This window comes from Colletotrichum fioriniae (genome assembly GCF_027942845.1).
Source record: "Colletotrichum fioriniae strain IMI 355084 chromosome Unknown scaffold_2, whole genome shotgun sequence".
Taxonomy (NCBI): Eukaryota; Fungi; Ascomycota; class Sordariomycetes; order Glomerellales; family Glomerellaceae; genus Colletotrichum; species Colletotrichum fioriniae.
The window spans coordinates 2,134,591-2,151,100 of record NW_027076838.1 but is presented as its reverse complement, the minus strand read 5'-3'; the positions used below and the strand labels follow the sequence as shown (position 1 = coordinate 2,151,100).

General features: G+C 54.2%; 6 protein-coding genes across 6 annotated transcripts; 3 read left to right on the top strand and 3 right to left on the bottom strand.

The window, feature by feature from the left end:
• Window positions 1-558: 558 nt before the first annotated feature.
• PSF1 (DNA replication protein psf1) lies at window positions 559-1,332 on the bottom strand (the record flags this gene model as incomplete). Its single annotated transcript, XM_053187561.2, has 3 exons — window positions 559-652; window positions 710-1,242; window positions 1,306-1,332. 3 exons carry the CDS (start codon window positions 1,330-1,332, stop codon window positions 559-561), a joined length of 654 nt encoding a protein of 217 aa, XP_053055065.2.
• Window positions 1,333-1,914: 582 nt separating this feature from the next.
• EFB1 (Translation elongation factor 1 beta) lies at window positions 1,915-2,940 on the bottom strand (the record flags this gene model as incomplete). Its single annotated transcript, XM_053187562.1, has 4 exons — window positions 1,915-2,144; window positions 2,200-2,579; window positions 2,806-2,845; window positions 2,901-2,940. 4 exons carry the CDS (start codon window positions 2,938-2,940, stop codon window positions 1,915-1,917), a joined length of 690 nt encoding a protein of 229 aa, XP_053055066.1.
• A 487-nt stretch (window positions 2,941-3,427) lies between these two features.
• Window positions 3,428-4,943, top strand: N0V96_002398 (uncharacterized protein; the record flags this gene model as incomplete). Its single annotated transcript, XM_065756514.1, has 4 exons — window positions 3,428-3,484; window positions 3,542-3,611; window positions 3,662-4,160; window positions 4,385-4,943. 4 exons carry the CDS (start codon window positions 3,428-3,430, stop codon window positions 4,941-4,943), a joined length of 1,185 nt encoding a protein of 394 aa, XP_065614883.1.
• A 741-nt stretch (window positions 4,944-5,684) lies between these two features.
• On the top strand, window positions 5,685-6,944 carry N0V96_002397 (uncharacterized protein; the record flags this gene model as incomplete). Its single annotated transcript, XM_053187564.2, has 1 exon — window positions 5,685-6,944. The coding sequence occupies one exon, from the start codon at window positions 5,685-5,687 to the stop codon at window positions 6,942-6,944; it is 1,260 nt and encodes a 419-aa protein (XP_053055068.2).
• A 679-nt stretch (window positions 6,945-7,623) lies between these two features.
• N0V96_002396 (uncharacterized protein) lies at window positions 7,624-8,784 on the bottom strand (the record flags this gene model as incomplete). The annotated part of the gene is made up of 2 exons (XM_053187565.1): window positions 7,624-7,721; window positions 7,953-8,784. 2 exons carry the CDS (start codon window positions 8,782-8,784, stop codon window positions 7,624-7,626), a joined length of 930 nt encoding a protein of 309 aa, XP_053055069.1.
• A 4,056-nt stretch (window positions 8,785-12,840) lies between these two features.
• On the top strand, window positions 12,841-15,438 carry N0V96_002395 (uncharacterized protein; the record flags this gene model as incomplete). The annotated part of the gene is made up of 1 exon (XM_053187566.1): window positions 12,841-15,438. One exon carries the CDS (start codon window positions 12,841-12,843, stop codon window positions 15,436-15,438), a length of 2,598 nt encoding a protein of 865 aa, XP_053055070.1.
• Between the last annotated feature and the right edge of the window lie 1,072 nt (window positions 15,439-16,510).

The following is a 16,510-nucleotide window of genomic DNA, read 5'->3' as shown; positions in this document are numbered from 1 at the left end:
GCCCCAGATTCCGTCACTTGAACCTCCATCAGACCCTTTTTGCGGGGCTCATTGTGTTGTTGCTATGCGAGCCACTAAATTTGGCCCAGAGCCGGCCGCATCGGAAGCCGTCCGCGATGCAGATCTTGGCCCCCATGTTGCTCCGGACCAGGCCTCATGTTTGCAATAACGTTGCTCTGATCCATGGCAAGAGAGAAGTCGCCTGTACCGCTTGGTCTCTTCTCGCGAGCCCGGTCGCTCACAGCCCCTTGAAACTGCATGTGTGCATCCCGCGTACCCCGCGAAGTGCCAGCAGAGTATTGCTCACATGTTGAGATGCTCGCATGATCTTGACGCATCGCACCAAGTTGTTTTGCCGGCAATGGCACCCCACCTTGCTTTTGACGAGAACATCGAATTTTATCATCCGTGCAAGGGTCTTGTCAAGGCAGCCGTACGTCTGTACCACTCGAGCTCCACAGATCTCCAAGAATGGGAGATATGAAGACACATTCCTCTTAGCATCGTTGTCTTGAGACTCCGAGGCCAACCAGCCAGGTCGAGGTCGTTTTATGGGCATCAGCTGAGTTTCTGGAGATAACCCTGTGCTATGAGCCGCTCCACATCACCCTGTCTGACATAGAACTGACTGTTCTTGGTCAAGTTGATGGCGCTAGATCCCCGGCGTCAGACGTAATCCTTATCTGCGGTTCAAGAGGTTCAAACTTACCCGTATTCGGTCTGGATCTCTCCTGCATCCTTCAAGACTCTCACGTCAATGAAGAGGTCTCGCGGCGGCTCCAAGCTGCCCGTCAAATCGATGTCCGTCCATTGCCCTTTGTAGGCAGCCAACAGATCGCCGTACTGCCTCACATACTCCTCCTCTTGCGGACTAAGACTGCTCGTAGGGCCGTCGGCGTTGCCATTAGGACCCCCCGTTGATGATCCCGCATTGCCTCGTACTTGTTGCCCGGCCAGATCAAGCACATCGATGCCCTTCCATGCCAGCTCTTCCAGCTTATCTGTCCGAGTTCGGTGGTATGCGAGAACGCATCGCTTGTTCCTTCGCATGGAGAGATAGTTGACGAGGACTGTGCAGGCTGTCGCTTGGTTGGTGGTTGGGTCGAAAGAGCCCTGGAAAGGTTCAAGAACCTCCGTCACATCCTTTTCGAGGTCTCGAACTTCGCGCGTGACGGCGCGTACTATGTCGGCTTGGTACGCTGGCAAATGCGAAAGGTTTTGGGTTCGTTTAGCATGTTGCACCTGGCGAACGCGTTAGCTTTTGGCAATTACGTGACGAAAGGCTGTCTCTGGGACTGCTCATACCAATTTATTGCCCAAGTCGCCGTACATCTTGACAGAAAGTATTTCAGGCTGGGCAAGCGAATGCGGGCTGGTTGTGTTGCTGCGGCTGGCGCGTCTCGTGTCGACGTTCGCGTTGCAAGCTTGAAGCTGGCGGGTTCGCAGGCACAGTTCACAGGTGTGACAAGCTACTCAAGTCGCGTTGCATTGGCTTGCTTACCCTTCCGGGAGGGCCCTCGATGGAAGCGAAGAATTGCCCCTCACTTAGCGCCGCCCCACCTTGATACACATTTCACCTTTGTCGGATTTTGACTGGGCGAGGGCAAAGAGTCATCAAGGTCGAAAGGTGCCAATTCGACCCCTCATTCATGATTCAAAAATCGAGACGCAAAGAGATTAGGAATTGGGAACGTGATGTTGTCTTCTTCATAAGGTTTTCATAACCTCATTTGTATTCATAAAAGGCCTTAAGCCCGCACTCTTTGTGCGACAAAGGACGCTGCCTTTGTTGGTGCCAGAAACTGTTGCGTTTCCTGAGCCATAACCTTTCTTGTGAGGATTCTATGGATTTTTTTTCATGTCTCCACCATCATGCCTCGTGAAATCATCCCTCACGTTCATCATAAAGCCCCTTTACAGCTTCTGCATAGCAGCAATGTCCACAGACTGGACGTAGTCCTCAAGCTCGGCAATCTCCTCCTCGAGATCAGACAAGCTGATCTTCTCATCCTCGACAACGAGGTTGATCTGGAGCTTCTTGATACCGAAACCGACGGGAACAAGCTTGGAGGCACCCCAAACCAGACCGTCGTGCTCGATGGCACGGACACCAGCCTCGAGGGCGGCCATGTCAGTCTCGTCATCTGCAGTATAGTCAGCATAATGTCCTTGATTTATGGTTCGAGCAGAAATCCTTACCCCAAGGCTTGACATCCATAGTGACAACGGACTTGGCAGCGAGCTTGGGCTTGTTGTCCTTCTTCTTCTTGTACTCAGCAAGGCGCTCCTCACGGATGCGAGCAGCCTCGGCGTCCTCCTCCTCGTCGTCAGAGCCGAACAGGTCGACATCATCCTCGTCCTCCTCGGCGGCGGGGGCCTTGGCGGGGTTCACGGGGAGCTCAGTGGCCTCAGGTCCGTAGACGGAGTAGGACTTGGACGCATCACCGGGGAGGGTGGCGAAGTCGCTCTCGTAGGAGGCGATGTGCTTGTACCATCTGGCGGCGTGGGGGTACTTCTCGGCATCAGGAGCGGACTGAAGAGCCTTGAAGGTGGCAACGTCGGCCTGGGAAGGAGTGGAGCTGTGCCGATTGTTAGCGGCGATGTCTTGCCCAAGTTTGCTTTTGCGAGATTAAAGTGAATGGGTAAGGCGGGGGTCAGAGTTGCACAAAGTGCTGGTTTTGTCGTCAAATAGCAGGTCTTGAGGCTGCCTCCGAAACACGGACCAATTTTCCTCATCATGTAATGCCAAAAGGGAAGTCGAAGAAGGGTAACTCGGGAGCGGTGAATGAGGAGTTGCAGACTTACCCGACGATGTAGGAGCGGGTGGTGAGCCAGCTGTTCAGCACTGACACGATTGTCAGCCCGTGAAAGAAAGAAGAATCATCGCTGCAGAAACTTACTGGCAGCACCAGCATCAGTGAGAAGGTCGGCGAAGCCCATTTTTGCGTTTTGAAGAGTGTGTAGAGGGAAGGGAAAGGGGTATCTGTGGAAGAAGCAGAAGAAGGAGGATGTGTTGAGGTTCAGGTAGAAATAAGTAAGTGAAGGTGGGGTTGGGAAGGACCAGGTCGAAAATTTTGAGATTGCGGTGCTCTTCACTCAGGTTCTGAGCGGCACGGACCCCACCATCCTGGTTGCCCAGCGCCAGACCCCTCTTCGGAGCAAGGACGGGCCGGGAGAGCAGAGCCCCTGCAGTGGATCCAACGACGGGTGGGATGAGGTGGATGGATCCGACGCCGCCAACCCACCTCAGGCGGTAGGCAGGGAGCTCCTACGCAATTGCAGTCGATAGCTCCAAACGAGACCAAGCTCGACCTTACGCCAATCGCCCTTCTCCAAATCACCATACAAACGACTACCAATTCCGGACTTCACGACAACAACCCGCTGTTCCTCATCTCATCACACAACCCCGAACTGAAGACACACCATGTCGTCGTCGATTCTGCCGATAATCACCTTCAAGGCTGGTATCTGCGAGGCAGACGTCAGTAGTGCAGTTCCGCCATCACTGCAGACCCTGGTTCGCTGACATCTATCATAGACCTCCAGCAAGCCTTACAAGATCAAGCCGCAGGCGACACCTGGTTACATCTACCTCTACTCCGAAGATGGTTCGTATGGTCGTTACCGATATCTCTTGCAGATTCCTAATAAGTCACAGACTTGATTCACTTCTGCTGGCGAGAGCGCACCGCCACCATGGAGAATCCCGATCTCGACCTCGTCATGGTGCCCATGGACGGTGAATTCGTCGCTCACGCTGCCGCCGATCAACCCTCAGCAAAGACCAACGGTCGCGTCTTTGTCCTCAAGTTCGGTTCTTCCTCCCAGAGACACTTCTTCTGGCTCCAGTCCAAGCCTCAGTCGCGCAACGGAGACCCCAGCTGGTTCAGCCCGCGCGACAAGAAGATTGGTGAAATCGTCAATGCGCTTCTCCAGGGCGAGGAGGTCAACGTGAGCCGCGAGCTGGCGCAAGTTCGCAACACCGACGACAGGCGAGACGATGACGATGACGAAACGATGGAGGATGCTGAGGGCCAGGGTGACCGGCACGAACAGTCCCAGGGAGGCAGCGGTGGTGCTGGTGCTGGCGCCACAGGAGGCGATATCAGAGAAGAAGGCGAGAATGCCAGAGAAGGCGGAGGTGATGGAGCACGAGCGTAGGTTACTTCCTCATGCATGGCTCTGGCGGTTGGAGTCCAGGGTCATTAGAGTTACACGGGCTACATGGGCACTGGCGAGGAAAAAGACGGCCCGTCTTATGGCGTCACCTGTACTTTTAGAGCCTTTCAAAAGATAAGAGGGTTCGGAGTTTTGGCTTTTCAGCGCAGTGCCCATGGCTTGACTCTTCCATTGTATGCTCTTTGTGCTAATCGCTTCATAGTGCCGCTGGTGGCTCCAACACTGACGCGGATGCTGCCGTTCGGAACTTCCTGGCATCATTACAAGGCAACGCCAACTTGAGCGGATCACAGCAAAGCGGGCAGCAGCAACACGCAGATAAGCCTTTCCCATACCTAAGCCATCTTCTTCCGAACGAGATCACCATTCCAATGCTTCGATCAGCATCGGAGGAGTTCATTGACAGCCTTTTGAGCTTTTTGCCCCCCGCAATCGTCGTGCTTGCCACGGAGGCAGACGACCTGGGAGACTCTGAGCCCACGGCAGACGCTGCTGCTGCCGCCACAGCCACTTTGAGCCTTGCAGAGAAGAAGAGCCTGCTGGAGAGAGTGCTCAGAAGTCCCCAGTTCCACCAGGCACTTGGGAGCTTGACCATGGCGCTGCGCGATGGTGGTCTTCCTACAATTGCGGAGGCTCTTAGCGTTAAGGTGCCCAATGGCGGTTACATGAGGGGTGGTGCTATGCCCTTGGGCGGTGGCGAAGCGGTAGAGGCCTTTGTCGAGGGCGTTAAATCAACCGTCAAGGAGAAGAAGCAGGGTTAGACGAGGCTTGGATGTTGAAATGATAGAGACCGAAACGATAGACTGCCTGATATTCAGATTCTCGTCTGGCATCTAGCAATGACAACAATGCATCCTGTGAAGACTCTCTAACTGGTGATTCAGATTTAGTGCAAAATCTCTAGGAGGAACTGGATACAGAAACATGATGTAGATGTCCCGAGCTAACTTATTGCGTGCGTCCTACATGTTGGACGGTAGGGAAGTCGATACACTCCGTAAACAACTAGAGGGATGCGAGGATCAATGGGAGAAGAGGAGTCAATTGTTTGGAGATGCAATTGCTGCGAGATTCTATAAAGACGGACGAAAAACATTCGACATATCTATCAGAAGCCATCAGAGGCTGGTCTTACCTCGCTTACAATATTGAGAGTCTTTTCCCTAAGCCCATCTATCCAAATAAGGTAGTTGTTGTTAGGCAGGCAGTTCATCCTGGTCATTTCTACTCCCGACGTATTGGAGAACGGGGAACCTGGAAACTCATAGTGCTGGGTACGTACCTAAGGTTGAGGGACGACAGGACCCCACATTGACCCCAGTCCCTGCACAGTTGGCCCACTAACGTCACTGGAGAATGCGATCGGAATTCGTGCATAGATTCAAGCCAAAAGGTGTATTCCGGTTTCAAGCACTTTAAGCATTATCCCAGACCTCCACAGCTTTCAGAATTTTCCAACCCGTGGGATTCTTGTCTTGACGCCCTCAGCATTCCTTCTCACGATGGCGGATCAATTGAAGGACCCTCTGCCAACCTTCGTTGAGGACTTTGGCAACGACGAGCGCATCTCCTTCTCCAAGCTCGATAACAAATACCTGGCCGTCCTCGACGACGGCACCGAGCTCGAGTTCGACCCAGCGACATCCACGTGGGACGAGGCCGCGGACGAACCCATAGAACCACTCGACGACGAAGACGAGACCGCGGCGCAACTGGCAGACCTCTCGAGAGCCGGCGCCGGCCCGAGTTACAGCAACGGAGGCAGCAGCAACAACCCAAGGAAACGGAAGGATTCGCCCACGTCAGCAGATGCCGCCGGCGGCGGCGGCGGTGCAGACAGACAACAGAGCGGTGACGGCAATGGCGACAACGGCAACGGCAACGGCAGGGCGCGTCCAGCAAAGAAGGCCAAGCCGGCGCGCGCACCGCCGCCGCCGCGCCAGAACACGGCCGTCTACGTCACCGGTCTACCCGCCGATGCGACGGTGGACGAGGTCCACGACCTCTTCTCCCGAAAAGCCGGCGTGATTGCCGAGGAGATTGACAGCGGCCGGCCGCGCATTAAGATGTACACGGACGAGGCCGGCAACTTCAAGGGCGACGTGCTCGTCGTCTTCTTCAAGCCGCAGAGCGTCGAGATGGCCATTATGCTGCTGGACGACACCGAGTTCCGCTTCGAGCCGGGTCCGACGGGGGCAACAGCACCGAGGATGAAAGTCCAGGCCGCCGACTCGAGCTATAAGAAGACAAAGTACGACGAGGACACGAAGGGTACGGAAGGTGGGGATAAGAAGGGGGAAGGAGATGCGGCCGCCACCGCTCGGCCGCAGCGGAGCACGAACAACGGGGACAAGCAAAAGATTATCCGCAAGACGCAAAAGATGGCCGCGAAGCTGGCGGACTGGAGCGACGACGACGTGGCGGCGGCGCCGGTGGAGAGCACATCGAAGCGCAACCGGACGGTGATCCTGCGGCACATGTTCACGCTGGCGGAGCTGGAGGAGGACCCGGCGGCGCTGGTGGAGATCAAGGAGGACATTCGCGACGAGTGCGGCAAGCTAGGCAAGGTCACCAACGTGGTGCTCTACGACGAGGAGCCGGACGGCGTGGTGGCGGTCAAGTTCTCGGATACGCAGGCCGCGCAGGCGTGTATCCAGCTCATGCACGGGCGGGCGTTTGACGGGCGGATCGTGGAGGCGAGTATAGCGAAGCCTCGGGAGAAGTTTAAGATGTCCAGGGGACAGGTCAGCGATAGCGACTAGGTACTCTGTGTTTTCCATCTCTTTGGAGACGGTTGGTTTTCGGATTGGGAGGCTTGTATATATAGAATTGTATTACCGGAGACCGCAATGACGCATGGTGCGGGAAGAAGAGCCTTCAATGGCAGTATACCATATCAATTTGGGCAGCTTCAAACGTTTGATTGACACTCCTAGACCGCGTGTGCCTCGCTTTTTGCACGGCCAAAACGTAATGCAGGGATGACCGTCAACTGGCACCTCTTTTGAATCCATACAGAAAGACAGGGGCATCAGAGTTGCCGGTACTGTGGCCAGCAAGTAAGCAAGGGGTAAAGGATATAGAGTGAGAGCATATTCAGCATTCAAGTCTTGATGGCACTCCGATGTCTACGATTCCCTTCTTTGGGATTCTACTCATCATTCAACAGACACGTACACCACCCGTTAAGAAGATGATAACATCAACGTGTCAAGTTGTTTGTTTTGTTCATCTACTTGTTTCTGATCTATCAAGACTCCTCCAACTCCAGGCCAAATTTCAATTTCGTGCCAATCATCAAACGCAAATCGAAACAGCAACCCCTGATTTTTAACTGCTGGAAACTGTGTTTGTGTGTGCGTGTATGTGTGTCTGGATAAGCACTTTCAACGCGAGTAGCGTAAAAACTGCCCGAGTCTTCTCCAGGCATGGAGAAGAGTCTCAAGCAGCCCTCTCGGCTTGGATGTCTGTTCTCTCGGAAACGACGTACCATATGGCAGCCTCAATGATCTTGCACACAATCCTCAGCTCGTGGTCATCTGTAAGGTACAGTCAGCATTGGTGAAAACCGATATGGGCCAGACCTGATTTCCTCTGTCTCCCTTCCCGCGATAATGTTTTGTTGTATCGCCTTCGTGATGGCTCTCTGCTGGAACCAGAAAAAGAGTGAACTGTGGGACATCTAGTCGTCACCCGCCGCCGTCATGGAGAGCAAGCAGCGTTTTCCCCAGAAATCCAAGAATCATTTGCTTGTTTGTGAAGAAACGTACCTCGTGGAGCATATACCATGACGAACTCTTCCGGCACGGGCATCCTCACCAACGTCCCCTTCCACGCCAACGGATGCCGCTGGCCCCAGCCCTTGGCCAGCACCTCTCGAATGTCTTCGGGATGGAGGTTCATGTGCAAGCTGTGATCCGAGTCGTGAACGTGGCAGACCTCGCCGTTGCACGTAACGTTCACGGGGTGCCGCGCAAACAGTGCCAGGCCGTGCTTCTCAAGACAGGACCTCGCGGTACCGAACTTTCCCGGGCTCGCGGCCGCGAGCTTCTGCAACGTCTTGCGGAGGGCGTGGTAGTGCGGTACCGTGCCGTGCTGATCCAGTTGCCTCTGCGGCGCGATGCCGGCGACCTGGGGTCGGGGACCGGGACGGTAGGGTAGGCGAGCGAGGTCTCCATCCTGGCGGAGGATGCCTCGCTTCGGGAGGATGTTTGGCCTCGCCTCCGGCGCCGTAAAGGGGTCTCGAAGTGCCCAGAGCCGTAACCAGGCTATCCGAACGTAGCCCTGGAACGTAGCAGGCGTGCCGCCCGGTCCGAGGCCGAGGAAGTTGTGGTAGTCGTTCCGTACGAGCAGTAGGATGGGAACGATGACGAGGAGGGTCTCGGCGATCCTGGGTTCGAGGAAGTGGATGATGAGGGCCAGAGTCATGGACAATGTGAAGATGGCGGGGCCATTGAGAGTGACAGAGATGGCTTCCTGCTTGAGGACGCAGCTCACGGAAGCCTGGTCGAGATCCAGGCCCACGCCGCAGGCATGGGGGGAGGCAATTGGCTCTTCATGGAGGAGGGTTGAGGCCGACGAGGTGGTGATCGCGACGGACATGGCTGGCTTTTCTTGTTCTTACGAGATGTTGAGACGCATGGGCACTAATATGCACAGCCGCCAGGCTCGAGGAGGATGGGATGAGGTGACTTCGAGCGCGGTGGATTTACAACGATATGGAAGAGATGGAGCACGATATAAGTAGGTGAACCGAGAAAGAAGAAGAGAGGAAAAAGTTTGGCGAGGGAAAGCGAACGCAAAGTAAGGGTATGTGGTCAACCGGACCTGACACACGAACGAGTGACCACGAGGTTCGACTAACCACCGGGGGGTCTTGTCGCAAGTCAGACTACCTTATGCGGGGTCGTGGGAGCTGGGCGTCGAGGTGACTGTTGATCAAGTGACGGTGTTTGACAAAAGGGTCAAATCTGAGTGGCCAGTTTTAGGTGAAGGGAAGTCTGAACCACAAGCCGCATATAGCCTTTGGCCTGCAACTCTTTACACTAGGCTCGTGCGAGGTAGAGATAGGCAAAGTTCCCGCCTCGGCGACCAAGCTAGGGCAAAGCCAGTACCGTGTACCGTGGCCCTGTATGCATCAGGCCTCCTGTCCACCGACTTTCTGAGGCAAGCAAGAAGCCGTTGTAATGCAGCCCTCAGTCAACGCAGGACCCTTGCCGTGAAGTGGTCACTCCGCACGCTGAAGCGGTGCACTTATCGACCGCGTTTTTGAGACTTATCAACTACTCGAAGTGAACGGAATATTGGTAGAAGTTGTCATGCGTTCAACGGTAGCCGTCCTACGCCTTGGTGTTGAGTTGAGGTTGCAAGGTTCCACCGCCAGTTCGGGGCAATGTTACCCAGGCCGCCGGTGACGGAGGGCTTCCTGGGGCCCCCGGGACGGTGAGAGGTCAGGAGGGTGTGCTTGAGTTTGAAAGGAGCCGCCGGAGCACTTTGGGGCCAACGGATGCTTGTCTCCACCGTGAGGGGCGCACTTGTACAACTCGACGGCGGCGGGTCAGCCGATTTCCTTCCGAATATGTCTTCATTGGCTGGCTGCAGAGTGACGACTTTCGTAAAGATATCCAAGAGACGATTTGTTGCTTTGCTCGACGTCTGATGTTGATTGATCCTCAGCTCGTATTCTCAGGTGACGGCGATGCACTGCCTCGGAGACTATTGACAGCTACCCAAGCATAACAAGCTCCGAATTCCAGCAGCGAGTGCCCAAACAGAATCTTTCGAATTGCACGCAGTTGGGTAATAACAACAGTGCGAGAGTCTCGCTGAAGAACCTCAGAACAGAGTTGCGTTTTGCAGTCAGGGTGACCACGTCTCTGGAGACACGATCCCACCAACGGGAAAGTAGGCCGTGTGACTGTGACTATAGAGTTTGCGCATGTTCAAAAGCATCGAACTGTCCTCTCTCCCTTTCCCGCCTGAAGCATTGAGTGACAGAGGAATTGACTGGGAATGAGAAAACGGCACAGTACATGAACCGGCATGAATCTAATAGGAATGTGGCTTGCCGTTGTCGTGAAGTTTGCTGAGACCGGGAGACTATTCTTGTCGGCTGCGGGCCGTGTTGGGTGAGACGGGACGCGTCAAGGTCTTGCCATCGGAAAGCGCCAATCTAAGCGTTGCGGCACCTTTTGAACGCGATTAGATACGCCGTTATGCGGAGCTTGGGAGTTGGGTTGAACTAAGTGGGTGAATGCATACCTACCACCTCGCAGCCACGAGTTCAGGAGATAGCGTTGATCAGGGATGGACATAAGGTATGGATAGGGGGGTTGCATTGGGAGGGCGACTTTTTCTCTGTACACAGCGAGCGTACCACTGTACGTTGTTAGTGCTACAACGCAACCACAGTACGGGGATGCGCCGTAACGACTTCCGCCCTCAGCCACATGCATGACAAGATGAAAACTGGGTATGCAAATCGATATTCGCCTGCTAAATCTCGGCGTGTTCTAAATTTGTTCTGCTGGAATCTGCAAGGCCGACGAGACACGATTGACGGATTGGCGGACCGGTATGGCATCTCATTGCGATAATTTCCTTTGTCGCACTGGCACACTGCGTCGGTGCTTTCTTTGGGTAATGTTTGAAATGAGATGATGAGTCGCGGTCCGTAGTGATAGGCGTTCTTCGCTGGTGGTCTTGGTCGAAATTCGAATCCATCCTTTCTCACCAAACAGCTTGGCAGCATGACGTCGATTTTTTTGGAGACTCGAGAGGAGACACTGCGGGGTGCATGGATGGATCAGGATTCAGACTCGAGATTGAAGCTGGCTGAAGAAATGCCTCCCTCGAGTCGGACCGGTAGTTGTAGGTACCCTCACGGAACAATGGAGAGACCATGTCTCATGGCACAGCCAAGAGCGTTGAAGTAGGACTCAGGGCTCAGCAAAGGTTGAGACGAAACAGAGGAGCGCGTCCGAACTTGTTGCAGCTTCATCCGGTCTCATTGTGCAGGTCAGATGAGAGTTGCGACAAGACAGGAAACGATTCCATGTGTGGCGCGGGCGGTGATTGATTCATTCATCGGCTGCAGTTGCAAATTGCAGACAATCCCTCCTGCGGGTTGAAGCGAAGTGCGAATTGCGATTGGGGGCCGGCGAGTGATCCCTACCTGGCTACCTAGTCAGTTGCAAGTTGGAAACCCAGTAAAGTAAGCAGCGTCGGTGTCAGTTGTCTTCTTTCATCGTGATGTGATGGACCAAGAGACCAAACATGGTCAAGACTCGAAAGAGGAGTGTCCAGAAAGTGTCAGGATCCTTCATTTTGAAATTCGAGCGTCTTGGATTTGCTGGATTGCAGGAGGACGGGAAGTGGAACGCACCTTCAATCAAGGAGCCGAACCGTAGCGGGCAACCAGTCCCGGAGTTGGTTAAATGGTTGTCAGGGAGACCCCAGTCAAGCTTTTAGCGAGGAAGTCGAGACCAAGGCGACAACCCTTGCTGTGCTTCTGCAAGTTCTTGGAGACCCGCATTGGCGCGCACCCAAAATCCAGTCGTAGGCGGCGGGCCTAGGAAGAAAAAGCAGGAGAGGGCAGGCGTGCATCTTGCATCTTGTTCGTCGCTGCTTTGGGCCAAGGTCCCGGTGCGGCGCTGCGGCCCTTGAACCTTTCCTGGTCAACATCCAATAGGCAAAAAAAAGAAAAAGTCTGGCACCGACAGGATGGGGGGAAGGGGGCAAGGCTGCAAGCTGGAGGGGAGTGGAGTGTTCGCAATTCTGCCAACCGACACCGCCTACACACCCTCGTTGCTCAGAGCAACATGTAGTTGGCCAGTCATCGCCTGGGACCCCCACCAATTCCCCAATCAGATCCAATCTTTTTAGTGGCGATGGCGTGGGACGCGGATAGGGGGGCCCAGGAAAGAACCAGCTCCACACCCTCACCCTCCTTCCCGGTCCAACAAAGACAATGAACTCCCCCCTTCACTTCAAATGGAAGGCTCAAAGCAAGGACGACACACACCACCTCACCTCACAGTGTGCATCCCACCCAGAATACGTAGTTACTTGGACTGCCGAACCATACTCGCCGACCTTAGCAGCTACGAAATACGTACCTCCCAGGTTGTCGCTCGCTGTTTTGCTCCTGCCTTTTTTTCTCATGTTGTCCCGCCGTCGCTGGGTCGCTCATATCCAACATTGATAGATCCATATTATTCGAGGTGGACTCTGTTGGCCCAAACTAACCTCCGTCTTTTCGTTCCCCTGCTGCGCTTCATTTCCATATGATGCCCTAGCACCGTGCCCCCGAACCTCATCTTCATCTTTTTTGGCTTGCGACCTCTACTTTATTCTGTCCAAAGCATTCGTTTCCCACCTTCACACACTACGACCAACTTCGCCTCTGCTGTATACTATACTCTACGACACTTTGTACAAGAAACCTCACAGGTCTCCCTGTAGTATTACGCGAATCGTTTACAACCAGGCGAGTGACAGGACAGCTGCCACGCCCGTCCCCCGGGCCTCTACCACAGCACTTGGAGGTGTTCACGGGTTTCTCGTGGTAAGTAACCACCGATTGGCACCGCTATTGCTGTCTCTGTCTGCCCCAGAAACTAACTGAGAGACCCTTTAGACTCCAATCCAGCACCGAAAATGGGTGTTTTTTCAAACCCACTGCGGTCTCGCGAGAACCGCACGGGCAGATTACCAAAATACGAGCAACTCAGTCCTCTGCGCACCAAGGAGCGCCTCTCCAACGATGACGACGACTATTACTCTTCCGACGACGAATCGGAAGACTACTCGACATCCTCGTCGCCGAGTGCAAAGAGCTCACGGCAGACTTCAGGATCGCTCTCGAGCGCAGCCATGATGCTCCCGAAGCGGGCTCTCGCGACTGCCCGCCGCCCGCGTACCCACCTTTACCGCTTCCCAAACCGAATCATCCGATACCTATGCTTAGGACTGCTTACGTTTATGGTGGTCATGATCATGTCTCTGGTACGCGCAAGTCACGTTGAGAACAAGATGATCATCGAGGGCAAGGTAGAGAAGAAGCCAGACCCTCCGCCGGTATGGGAGTCCTTTGGCTTCATTCAAAGATACTACGGAGGTGTTCGATCTATAGTCGCCCCTTCCAAGTACATTCCCTCGTACCCCCGCTCCTCGGACGAACTTCCCTTGGACCAGCTCGACATCAACACCACCGTCACCACGACGAGCGAGGATGGCAAGGACGATGCTGTCAGACGCGCTGTGCCCAAGAGCAAAGAGTTCATCGATCACCCTGGCTCCATTTTCGTGACAAAGCCCGAGAAGATGAATGAATGCTTCATCGACAAGGACAACACAGTTCGCGTCCCGCCCATTCGATACCTCGAAGGCCGCCCTCAAGGATTCCCCCAGCACGTTGAAGGCTCTTACGATCTGCTCAACTTGCCTGAAGACATCTGCTACGAACGATTCGGACGCTACGCGCCTTATGGTTTTGGATACTCCGTCCCCGCTGGAGGTCTCGGAATCGGCGAGCACGGCGAGAAGGAAGGTTCCGATGCTGTGTGGGAGAAGACCCCTCAGGTGGACTGGCGCCAGGTTGATTGGGCAGATGCTCAGCGCCGGTGCTACCAGTCGAACAACGAGAGATTCAAGCCAATGCCCCCCAAGACTCCCGCCGCACGTGGTTTCTTCGTCGACGAACCTGCCCAGAATGCGACATTGGTGACTCGCGATCCTCTCGACAACTTGGAGCCCGGTGCCAAAGCCACCGAGGCAGACACGAAAGCCGATCAGGAGCAAAAGCCCAAGGAAAAGATGTCACGAACTGCTGTAGTGATTCGTGTTTGGGACGAGTACAACTGGCGCGAGGAGGATATTATGAACGTCCGCTCGGTCATTTCCGAGTTGGCACTGGCTTCAGGCGGGCGCTATGACGTCCATCTTCTCGTCCAGATCAAGAACGACGCAGCATACCCTGTCTGGGCCGATCACGAGGTTTACGAGCGCCGTATCAAGGAGCGCATTCCCGAGGAGTTCAGAGGTCTGGTGACGCTGTGGACAGAGACGCAGATGTTGTCTCTGTACCAGGGCATCTTCGATCTCTACACTCGTGGACCTGACTTGCCAGTTCACGGAGTCTACCGCGGCCTCACTATGGCTATGCAATACTTCGGCTACCAGCACCCCGAGTACGACTTTTACTGGTCCTGGGAGATGGACATTCGCTACACTGGCCACTACTACGACCTTTTCTCCAAGATGGAGAACTGGGGCAAGGAGCAACCGCGAAAGGGATTGTGGGAGCGCAATTCTCGATTCTACATCCCCAGCGTACACGGTTCCTGGGAGGACTTCAGACAGATGGCCCGTGTTCAGTCCGAGATGGGAACAGATGGCGCTGATAACGTGTGGAAGAACATTCCTGGCGCGAAGCCCAAGGAGAACCAAGACCCTACCAAGATTACAAGAGGAGAGAAGACCATTTGGGGACCCGAGCGCCCTACCAATGAGGACGACTGGTTCGAGATTGAGAACGACCCTAAGCCGCCTACCACATACGAGAAGGACAAGTACACTTGGGGTGTCGGCGAAGAAGCCGACTACATCGCCTTCAACCCCATCTTTGACCCTGAGGGAACCACTTGGTTGTTGTCAGAGGACATTACTGGATACAACAAGAACAACCGGGACGAGCCTATGCCGCCTAGAAGAGCCCACATCATCACGGCTTCGCGCATGTCCCGCCGCTTGCTTATGACGATGCACCGCGAGACTGCTTTCAAGAAGCACTTTGCCTTCCCGGAAATGTGGCCTGTTACCGTCGCTTTCCAGCACGGCTACAAGGCAGTATTTGCGCCTCACCCCATGTATGTCGACAGAGAATGGCCCACGGAATATCTGGCTCAGGTCCTCAACGGCGGCAAGAATGGAGCTAGCGGCGGTGCTCGTACTGCAGTGTTTGGTCAGCGTGAGCACAACCTCCGTGGTCTGAGCTGGTTCTACAACTCAGGCTTTGCTCCGAATCTGTACCGTCGCTGGCTCGGCCTCAAAGTCAACAATGATGGTGGCGAGGAGTTCGAGACGACAGAGGATCTGAGCAAGGATGGATCCAGTGTTGGCCAGATGCGTGGTGGTGAGGGCCGTATGTGCCTGCCTCCAATGCTCATTCATCCAGTCAAGGGAGTTGATATTCCCGTGGAGAAGATACCCGAAGAGACAAAGGAGAGTGTCCCTGAGTCTGATCCGAACGCATGAACATGAGGAGGCGACCTTGGAGGTGTATGAAGCATGACCTATTTGCGTTGCACTTGGTGTTATTCTGCTCTTTTTTCAAAGGGCTACATTTGGGACATACAGATGGTACGGCGTCTTGGGGTTAGCTTTGTTGGGTTCTATAACGCATACTTTTGAGGCTCACGAGATGGACTCGTGGCTATTGTAGGAAAGGCATTAATGCGTTGCCGTATACATGATGTATGATGTAAATAATGACTGTCAGGTTAGAGGGAGTCATGATGGTCACAGAGGATGGCCAGCAAAAATCTTGCATCACAATTCGATTCAGTAAAATGACTTTCTGTTCTTTGGTGTAAGCTGTTGCCTTGTGATGTGACTGCCCCTTTCACAACTAAAAAGGCCAAATGTCAACTTCATGCTAAAGGAAGTACAGTCTGCCTAGCTATTGGAGCTACCACGCCGCAGCCAGTCAGTCACCATCCCATCTCGTCGCTTCGCACTGACTTGTGGCAGCGAAGCAAACGATTCTTAGTGCTATCTATAAGTGAGACAAGTATTGCAACGGGGTGTTAGCTCCTGGACACGGTGGTGACTCCGAGCCCGTTCATGGCAGCCTGCCTAGTAGTGCATCTTCAGAAGAGATCACCCGAGCACATTGCCCTTGAGAAAACCCAGACTATGATTCCGCATGAGTCACAAGAACTAGATGAGGTCATTACAGCTGTGCCTCATGTATCCGTTTGTGGGTAGGGTTTCCAGACGGCTTTCAGTGGCACTGCTGTCAGGGACAGAAACCTCTAGTATCTTCATCCTAGATGGCACACACAGAAAGACAGACAGACAGTACTGGCTGTTTCCGGCTTCCGGTGTGGATATTGTAATACAAATATCTCCTCTTGAGTAACGAGCTTGTCTGCCAATTGGTTTTTTCTGTAGATGCTGAGGCAATGTTAGTAGTGTTGCAGGGCTGGGGGTAAAGACTATTGTAAATGAAATGTCTTGTTTGCATCTGCACCCTTCAACTGATTGCTTTACGCCTGTTGTAAGGCGTCTTATGATTAAAGACGCTCAAAGGTTCGCCAGTGGTCCA